This window comes from Girardinichthys multiradiatus, chromosome 21, assembly GCF_021462225.1.
Source record: "Girardinichthys multiradiatus isolate DD_20200921_A chromosome 21, DD_fGirMul_XY1, whole genome shotgun sequence".
Lineage (NCBI taxonomy): Eukaryota > Metazoa > Chordata > Actinopteri > Cyprinodontiformes > Goodeidae > Girardinichthys > Girardinichthys multiradiatus.
In genome coordinates, this window is record NC_061813.1 from 24,221,918 (window position 1) to 24,232,224 (window position 10,307).

At 40.0% G+C, this 10,307-nt stretch overlaps 1 protein-coding gene across 1 annotated transcript; it reads right to left on the reverse strand.

The window, feature by feature from the left end:
- Positions 1–1,907: 1,907 nt before the first annotated feature.
- Positions 1,908–7,601, reverse strand: tagln3b (transgelin 3b). The gene is made up of 5 exons (XM_047349102.1): positions 7,314–7,601; positions 5,327–5,557; positions 4,401–4,575; positions 3,000–3,102; positions 1,908–2,915 (listed from the first exon to the last, which is right to left on the reverse strand). The coding sequence occupies exons 2-5, from the start codon at positions 5,504–5,506 to the stop codon at positions 2,774–2,776; spliced, it is 600 nt and encodes a 199-aa protein (XP_047205058.1). The 5' UTR covers positions 5,507–5,557; positions 7,314–7,601; the 3' UTR covers positions 1,908–2,773.
- Between the last annotated feature and the right edge of the window lie 2,706 nt (positions 7,602–10,307).

The window sequence follows — 10,307 nt, forward strand, 5'->3', positions numbered from 1 at the left end:
CCACTCAAAAAAAGCAATAGAAAGGTCAGATGGCATGAACTGGATCAGTGGCATTAAAATACAAACAGCTGTGGTCAAAAACTCAGCCGAAAACATTTTGAATCTATCTGCTTTTCTGATTGATATCGAATCCATATCACATTTTTCCCTATAGTTATTTGATAACCATGGCAGCTTGTGTCAGTCAATTCTACTATTGTTTCATTCATGGGTTTGCAGGGTCTGCAAAAACATTCATATTCTTGAAATTCTTCGCATTTTTTTATGTAACAAGCTCAACAATTAATTTATTAGGATAGGCAAACACAAAGTGCTGAATAAGTGTGTCATGGAAGAAAAAGCATACATGGTTTTCACACTTTATTACACTGCATTTCTATGTCTCCCTTCTGAGGCTACTAGCTTTGCACAGACTGAAGTATTTCCACATTCTTCTTAACAAAATAGTTCAAATTTAGTCAAAATGGCATCGGTGAATATGAATTTCCAGTCTTGCCATAGATATTCTGGATAGTGGACCTGGGCCCCAGTCTCAAGTCTTTTGCAACCTCTATCAAGTTTTCTTGCATAGTTGCTCAGGTGGTAGGGGTTCGTCCAGTAACCAGTGGGTTGCCAGTTCAAACCCCTGCTCTACCCCTCTCAGTCGTTGTGTCCTTGGGCAAGACCTTTCCTGCTGATGGTGGTTCAGAGGGCCTTGTGGTGCCGACTGTGTTGCAGCCCCACCTCTGTCAGTCTCCCCCAGGGCAGCTGTGGCTACATTGTAGCCTACCACTATCAGTGTGTGAATGGGTGGATGACTGATTGTAGTCTGAAGTGCTTTGGAGTCCTCAGACTTGATAAAGCGCTACACAAGAGCTGGCCATTTACTATTTACCAACCATATTTCTATTAACTCTAACCAGTTTCCCTGTCCTTGCTACAAACGCATAACACTGCCACCATCATGTTTCTCTGTGAGGATGATGTTTTTTAAAGGCGATGTGCAATCTTCCCTACATTGTTTGTGGAAAACTACAAACTGGATTATTATGGCTTTCTTTCCACAATGGCTTTCCCCTTGCCACTCCTCTATGAAGAACAGATTTGTAATTCTTGTCATGTCAACACATTCTGCATCTAAGCTGTGGATCTCTTGGTTGCTTCTTTAAATAAATTATTTTGTAACCTGCCTGTCAGTTTAGGTGAACAGCTATGTCTTGTTAGGTTTGCAGTTGTGCCGTACTCGTTCATTTTCCACATGATGGATTGAATCCTGTTCCATGAGATAAAATACGTTTAAAGCACCTCTGACCCGCCTGGTGTGTTCCTTGGTCTTTATGATGCAGATTTATGAATGATTCATAAGGGCTGTATTGTTTTTTTCTATTCCAGGAGTCAAGTAGGTCTTTGGTTGCTGACCCCTATAGGTTCAGTTTTGTTGAACTACATTCACCTTTGGTTTCTTTAAATTATAAATATAAAATAAACATAGGTAAACCTGTTAAGCTCTGGTGCTGGCAATGGAAACCTCTTTCTATCAATTTGACAACATAATAATGTCTGAACTAGGCATTTGATCGGTGCAATTTCTATGTTGACAACACATACACTCAAGTGGTTCTCTTCCTCTGCCTTCATCACTGGAAAGATGAGCCTCCGACATCATAAGAAGAGCATGGGGAGATTTGATTTCTTACTCATGCTGCTAAACAAAGGGTTACTGTTACTCTGGCATTGAATCAGAAACCAGCATCCAAATTATTATGCTGTACTGCAGATGCTTTATTAGATTGTGCACAGTGAGGAGAAGGGACAATAAGGATGGCAGCAAGGGAGGAGCTGAAACTTAAAGCCAAGATAAAAGACAAACATACCTCAATGCTTACAGTGAGCATAGAGCAATCACCTCATCTCAGAAAAGACAAAAATACTTTTTATACTTTATTTTACCAGTAATCCTTCTTGCACACCTCCAGATATAAATATAATTCCAAAATACAAACAGAACACACATAAACAGTGCACATTCAAGCAACATGTTTACATGGCACCATAAACCTTTTATGGTCATACGTGTTGGCTACTTTACATTCACATGTTACACCGTGCACATATTAGACACAGCATTAACAAATATGTAACAGATAACTAACAAGGGCATGGCTCAGAACAAATGACGCTCATCTATAATTTAATACCAGCAGATCAAAGACCCAGCCTTTGAAGTCCCATAACCAGGCACAACGTGAGGTTGATTTGGTTACAAAAGATACTGCAACAAGTCTTCAGACAAGACAGCGGAGACATCATCACTGATTGAGCCTTGCTAGCATTAAGGCTAAATAATTACACGGGAACAGAGAACTCTATGAGCTCTAAAATATAGGAAATATATAAATAACAATACATACAGCATGCCTTAACAGTCCCTTTGAGTATCACTGTAAACAAGTGTACAGTACAGATGGCTTGTATTTTATGTTATTAAAATCCTTAATAAGTAAAAATTACACATTGCTTAATCAAATAGTATAATATGGAAGTAAGTCAACAAAAAAAGAGAACATCATAGAAGAAGCATGAAGACATAAATCTATAGTTTAGATGACATCATTTTATTAAGAAGTAAAATAAATAAACAGTGTTGGGCAAAAGCAGCAATTCCAGGGAAGTTGAGGTTAACATGGCAGGTATGGCAAAGCTTAGGGGAATTTTTCTGGAGGGCTACAACATTTGTGGTATTAGTAGAAAAAAAAGTCTGAGATCAAGGAGTAGAGGGGGTGTAGAGGGGGGTCTACATGATCTGACGGTGCATACCGTAGCCTGTCATGCCAGCCTGGGAAGCGCCGCGATTGCTGCCCATCTGCAGGCCGATCAAACTCTGTCCTTGGCGCAACTGCTCTTCGGTAAACTCTCGTCGGTACCCCTGGGCTTTCCTGTGCATGTACAACAAGAAGGTTACAGGGTGTGTGAGGAACCTGAAGGTGGGTTTATAATGCTTTTTGAGGTTTTTCCCATACCTGTGGAACCAGTCTCGGTCACCTTTGTATTGGCCGTCGTCCTTTGTGACAGCCAAACTCCCCAGAGCCATCAGGGTTCTTTGCACTGCTGCCATGTCTTTTCCTATAACCAGCAAACATGTGGAGGGAAATGCTCTGATCAGATGAGACCAAAACTGCACTACACTTTTAAAATATGGTTGTAGCAGCATCATGGGAGAATGATTTTCTTCAGCATGGACAGAGAAGCTGATCAGAGTTTTTGGAAAACTAGACGCAAAGGTATTGATACCCTTTTAGAGTATTTCATTGGGACTTTGCATGATAGCCCAACACAGAGATGAGCATAACTAAAGGAAGGAAATGACTGCTGAGTTTTCAGTTTTAATAACAAACATCTAAAGAATGTGGCATGCATTTGTATTGAGCCCTTTCTAATTTGTCACCCCGAAATAAATTCAATGCAAACAATAACGTGTACATTGTCTGACTGTGTTTAATTGAATCTTAGTATAAAAACAGTTGTTCTGTGAAGGCTTCAGAGGTTTGAATATCCATCCCAGTGGTGAAATATGGTGGTGGCAGCATAATGCTGTGGAGAACCTTTTTTATGAGCAGGGACAGGAAAGCTGGTCCGAGTTGATAGGAATGGATGGAGGTAAATGCTGGACTATCCTGGTAGGCAAACTTGTTTGAGGCTTCAAAACACTTGAAACTGGGGCAGAGGTTCAACTTCCAGCATGGAGCCTACTCGGAGCTCTATGTTGGAATGGCCTAGTCAAAGTCCAGACCTAAAGCCAATGGAGAATCTTCATAGATGCTCTCCTTCTAATCTAAGCAATCTTGGGAAATTTTGTAAAGAAGAATGAACAATAAAGATAAAGCTACATTTGTGAAGCTGGTAGAGACATACACCTAAAGGCCTGTAGCTGTCACTCACAGAGGGGCTGAAAACAAATGACATTTTCTGGTTTTATTTAAAAACTATGTTAAAAACAATCACCTTTTTCTTCCACTTCAGATTTATGCACAACTTTGTGTTGATCTATCAAATGAAATCCAAATTTGGATCAGAAAGACTTGAAAATTGCTGTTCATAGATGTTCTCCATCCAGTCTGATTAAGCTTGAGCAAATAAGAACAGTTTTAGTCTGCAGATATTTAATGCTTGTAGAGACAAACCCCAGAAGATTATCAGCTCCGTGAATGGCTATAAAGGTGTATGACACCATCAATCCATCCATCCATCCTTAGGAAGGTGGCTGACCCCTACGGACTATCTCTATCTGGGGTATGTTTTTTTTTCTTCCAAATTAAACTTAAAGGTAATTAAAGCTGGAAAAGGGTTCAGAAACACGTTGGTAACATTCAAGGGTGACACACCAAATCCAAGAGGCAATTAGTTTTGTAAGATCTCCTTACCTTCCCAGAGGTCCACAGTTTGAAAAATATCTGTGGTTGTGACTCCATAAGCTTCTGCTGCTTGCAGGAACTGGGAGATCTTCTCCATCTGTTTGAAGGCCATCTGGGTCTCAGCAATCTTTTTGATGGGTTCTTTGCCCCGCGGATAAAGACTGTTGATGAGTCGACAGAGAATCTGGGGCGGAGGGAGGACAGAAATCTGACATACTCATCCTGTGAACCCAAGCTTCTGCACCAAGCCATAATGAGACAGTCAGTATTTACTGGGCATCTAATGTGATTTAGAGTAAACATATCGGTTTCAGTTTTTTTCCATACAATTTCTACTTTTGCAACCCCAGCTTTCAAATCTCTCCAAGAATAACACGTGCTCACGCCCCTCAAGAAGGAGCACAGATTGACTCTTTTTTTTGGCTTTTAAAACTGAATGTTACCCTACATTAAATTGTGCGAAGGAGACATTTTTATCCAATGCGTGGCCATTTGTGTGCAGAAATTGAGAGATTTTCTCTTGTTTTTTTGCTTTGATGGATGTCTCTGAATAATTTGTTTTAGCAGAGTCATCTGGAGTTTCTAGCTAAAATACACTGCAGCACAATGTAGAAGGGCCTGTTTACCATTTGAGATGCTCATAATTACTAAACATGTGCAAAGAAAGACTTCACAATAATCAAGTTAAAATTGTATATCTTTGGTTTTTAAGTCCTGAGTCAATCTTTACTGGGTAACATATTTGCATATTAATAAAATTGCTAATTAGTTTTTTTTAGAGTTCTAACATGAGAACAATTATATTAATTCAAGGTTAAAAAATAACTAGTCACATCTGCCATCTTGTTGCAGCCATTTCATAGCTGCTATTATGTTTTATCTTAAATAATTCAAAGTATTTCTATTTTAGGTTGCGAGGTACTGCAGCCGCTCACCGTTCCGTCCATCAGCCATTGCTGGAAGTTCTGCTTGCCCGGCTGCGGTTTCTCCAGGTTTCCTCCACACTGTGCAACTATCCAGTCCACCAGGCGCTGTTCCAGGTCAGGATTATACTTCTGGTCAATCTTCTCCTGAACCTCCTTGCTCAGTCCGTAACTGGGCCCTCGGTTCGCCATGATAGGTCTCCTTGGAATCTATAGTGAACAATGTGTGGACGTACCACTGTCCTGAAGGAAGTAGATGTCACAGTCTGAGTTAAACCAGAATTAATATGAGGAACTCACTGTATTCTCACACAAAGCGCCTTTCAAAAGCTTTTCACATTTTGTTTTGTTACAGCCACAAACCTCTGTGTTTTTTATTGCAATTTTCTTAGCGAGACCAACAGAAAGCAGTGCATGACTTGGACAAGGTGGAAAATGATTTTTAACATTTCTTACAAATAAAAATGTAAAAATGTGGCGTGCATTTCTTCAGCCCTCCTGAGTCAACACTGGAAACACATTTTCCTGTAATTGTACATATTGTATAATTTGCATCTCCTATTTCTTACACTGCACTCTCTATTTTATCTATGTTATTATTGCCTATTTTTATGTGTATCTGTGGGCTTCTAATTTCGCCGCTGGTGTTGATGATGTAGGGTGTGTCTCCACCAGCTTTACCCATCTACAGACTAAAATCATTGCAAATACTTTGCATGATAGCTCAAGCTCAGTCAGATTGGGTAGAGATTGTCTGTGGAGAACAATTTTCATGTCTTGCTTGAAATTCTCTGTTTGATTTAGGTCTAAACTTTGATTGGGCCATTTTGAAACATGAATATGCTTTTATCTGAACTATTCAACTGTAACGCTGACTGTAGGTCTGAGTCGTCCCACTAGAAGGTGAACCTCCAAACCTGGTACTGTGTCTTTAGCAGCTTCCAGCAGAATGTCCTGTGTTAACTCCATATTTCCCATTAACAGTGGCCAGCTTCTCTTTCCATATTGAAGAAAACTTCCCAACCACATGATGATGTCCCCGCCATGTTTCACCATGTGGATGGTGTGTTGAAACCCCTGAGGCCTTCAAAGTGCAGAACAACTGTATCTATACAGAGACACAATTTCACACAGGAAACTATTTACTAATTTACTGACTTCCAAGGGCTACTGGTGGCACTGGGTTTTATTTAGGAGCAAGAAATTACACGTTTTTTCAGATTTTTCTAAAAGTGAAAACCATGAACAATATTTTTATTATAAGTTCACATTCATGTTTGACTTTGTCATGTAAAATCCCACTAAAATGGTTCGAGTTTATCCCTTTAATAAAACGAAATGTGAAGAAGTGAATACTTTTGCAATCACTACAATGATTAAGTTTGAGCTTAATTAAGATTAAGCTTTACCGGTTATGTAATTATTTAAATTGATTATTTCACTATATGGTTCACATGAAATGTGCAGCATAAGCCAACAAATCTGTGGAGGCAGTGGAGAGAGAAGGGTGTGGTCTCTTGGCTGCTGTCCCAAGCGGGGACAAGCCCTTTTATTGCTATGACAACAATCTAACCTGCTTCCGGCTCGATGGGCGCAGTGATGCACTGTGATGCTGCTTTATATGACCTGCTGTGGGCAGTGACGCAAATTGAACAACGAAATGCATATGCAAAAAGTTCACAAACGCATATATTCATTGCAATTGTGTTTTATAAAATTACGTCAGTCCGCTGTGACGTAAACGTTATCTTTGCTGCATCTCTGTTTCGAAATGAGCAGTTTTTCCAAGTTAAATTGATTTGCTGCTAAAAAAAAAAAAAAGTCTCAGCTTCTTACTTTAGCCTTTGCAACGCATGCTTGTTCAAACAGTTTCCATTTCTAAACACTGCTGCTGCGCATGCAAAACTGCGACATATTGCATCGATTACATAAACATGACGCCTCGCATATAATAAACGCACTGTCAGTAGTTTTTGTAGATGACGTATATATCACTTACTGAACAGGGAAGAGAGGTCACAGTTGTCCTGTATCCCAACAATGAGAGATTCAGAGCTGAGGATGATGACGCTGGACTGCTAAAGCATCCATAAAGCGCAGGACGAGCACGCCTCGGGCCGGACTGGACCTCACTTTGTCCGGGAGGGGCGACTCACTGGTTTTTATACGCGCCAGCTCCACCAGGAGGGGGGCTTCTGGGGACGCGGAATGCGACGTGAGTCCTCTCTCCCGTATGGCGGTCAGTGTGTTAGTGCCTGCTCAGCTCTGTGCATAATGACCCCCCACCCCTCAGCGAGCAGCTCCACATGCGTCAAATCAATTGTCCGCAAGCCAATACTGATCAGCTTTGTGTCCAACACAACCCCCACAACATTATCTTATCCTCAGTCTGAATCAGCTGACTTCAGTTCACTGATTTGATCACTGGCCATCCACATTAATTTACACACCTGGTAAAAATGTGTAAAAATAATTAAAATAAATATTTATTTTATTTCTGTAAACACGGTGAAAACCCTAACTTGAATATGAATAGATTTATTCAGTTATGCTGGAGAAATCTCGGTTGAGAAATAATTGTTTTTAACAAAAACACTGCTGGAAAAACTCAAAGAATGAAAGAAAGGACAGAAGGACACAAGGGAAGAACAAAGGAAGGAAGGACAGAAAGAAGGGAGGTTGGATGACAGAAAGGAAGGAAGGATGTGAAGAAGTATATTGGTAACAAATTATGTATATAAGAGCAGATGTGGAGGGCCTAGAGCCACGGACTTCAGACCTACGTCCAATAACATGTTAAGTTGCAGCAGAGCGAGGGATTTTTCACTATTTCTCCCTTGAACAATCTCTCAACGTTCCTGGGTTCTCTCTTGCTCTAATTTCTTTTCAGCTAACCCCACAAGTTTTCCTGGGGAGCCAATCATGTGTTGATGTGACCATGTAACTTGGATCCTTACCCCACTGAAAGACCCTATGATGACATAGTGCAGTTTATTAGTCAAATCCACCAGATTTTGTTCCTTTGGTGTTCTGATATTTCAAAGAGGTTATGACACCATGCACTCTAACATGGTTCTCCTGGCCTTTGGAAGAAAAACATGTCCACAGCATCACAGATCATCAACCATACCTAACAGTAATGTAAAATATTTTTTTTTTGTTATATTCATTCTTTGTTTGACTTCAAATTGAGTGTATTTGTCTCATCTGACCAAAGCACACAATTCAAATTACAGTCCTAACAGAGTTTAAGCAAACCCCACATATTTACATTTGTCATGGTAGGAGAGGAGGCCCTTTTTCGTCACTCCCAAACAACCGGTTGGTATAAAGGCAGCTTTAATGGTTGTTATTATGGAGATTTGGTGACCCCAGGATGCCCCTCTTTGCAGAGTTCTCGGCTTGTGAGCTTTGGAGATATTTTTACCCCTCGTAGCATTCTCCTCACTATGTTTGGTGGCAAGATAAACTTGGGTCCTCATCCAGCCCAGTCATCAGTTTTAAAACTAATGGGCCTCTGTGTTACCAGGGAAGCAGCGAGTCACGTATTACCAAGTAGAACTTCCTAAAAATTGAAACCAATTTAAAAAGGATGATGAAAAATTCTTTCACCGCATTCATTTTAGAGAAATACTTAGTAGAACCATTAAATGTTCTCTTGAAGGACAGTTTTTGTCATCATGGGATAGTTGCACTCAAAATCAAGATTTTTCATAAACTTTCAGGTTAACATTATGCAATAAAAGATTAATTTATTTTAAAGAATCGTACACTTCTTTGCCAGGGCTGCCAGTTAATGAGGCTGGCACCGTAGCTGCTTGACAAAACATCCTTATGCAATGCTTTAATGCAACTTTCCCTTTGCTTGCTTCTATAAAATGACATTTAGATTTAAGCATAAAAAAAAATGACAGACTACAGAGTTCAGTCATAACCTAAAGGTCAGTGGAACAGTTAGGAGGAGCTGAGAGAAATAAGTGGTTGATTTGCCCCATTAAACACAGAACAGCTAGTGGACACTTACATGTTAATAATCAACTGTTTATTGTCTCCATTCAGTGACTAAAGGACATCAGGCTTTAGGAGGATATAAGGGAAAACATAAACATGGGATGGCTGCAGCAGAAAACCACAAATAATTACATCTCAGAGACATGTTTTACATTTCTGTCAGGATAAATACTCCGAACTCTGTGTTATCGTTCAGTGATGTTGTTGACGTCACAAAACATGTCCTGACTTAAAGATTCTTCTTTCGGCTGTTTTGCAATAATATTGTTTTGAGGAGAGTTAGTTTTTATTGTGCCTGCTGTGTTTCTTCAGTAATGCTTTCAAGTGAATACATCCTGTTTCATGTCTGATCAGGACAAAGGAAAAGAAAAATCAGTTCCTACGGTTTAATATTAATCAAATATAAATTAGATCAACAACTGCATGTGAAATCTCAAACAAAAACTAAACCAAAATGCTTGCATCAACTTCATTTGTGCTGATTCTTTAACATTTAAAATGACAGCGAAGAGCCCATTGCTGTGTATCAAAAGTGACTGAGGGGAATCGTCCGAGCTTCTGCTGGCAACAACTTAATGCTCACCCTCTACTGATGATCCACATAGCCCTGTCTTTTAGTGTTTAACCCTTTCTCTCTCCTAGACATGGAAATTGACTTTTACTGTGACTAACTGTATGTGCTCTCTTTCAGACTCTTACCTTGAAAACTGACTCAGACTTTATCTGTTCTTTCTTTCTAGATGAAACGACTAAAGGAGCTACATCCACTAACATTTACTTTTCCTTCCCATAGAAAGTACTCCTGGATCAGTGCTTCTTTGTTCTCTTTGTGTCTCTGCTCTGTTCTCTCAAACCCCCAGTCGCTCGTGGCAGATGGCTGCTCACACTGAGCCTGGTCCTGCTGGAGGTTTCTTCATGTTAAAAGGGAGTTTTTCCTCTCCACTGTCGCTACATGCATGCTCAGTATGAGGGATTGCTGCAA

What these genes read in the sequence shown, in the direction of transcription:
- tagln3b (XM_047349102.1), bottom strand. Translation starts at nt 5,506, where the DNA reads ATGGCGAACCGAGGGCCCAGTTACGGACTGAGCAAGGAGGTTCAGGAG. An exon ending in AACTGTGGACCTCTGGGAAG is followed by an intron (nt 3,103 to 4,400) that starts GTAAGGAGATCT and finishes TGCTGGTTATAG; the next exon opens with GAAAAGACATGGCAGCAGTG. An exon ending in GACCGAGACTGGTTCCACAG is followed by an intron (nt 2,916 to 2,999) that starts GTATGGGAAAAA and finishes GTACATGCACAG; the next exon opens with GAAAGCCCAGGGGTACCGAC.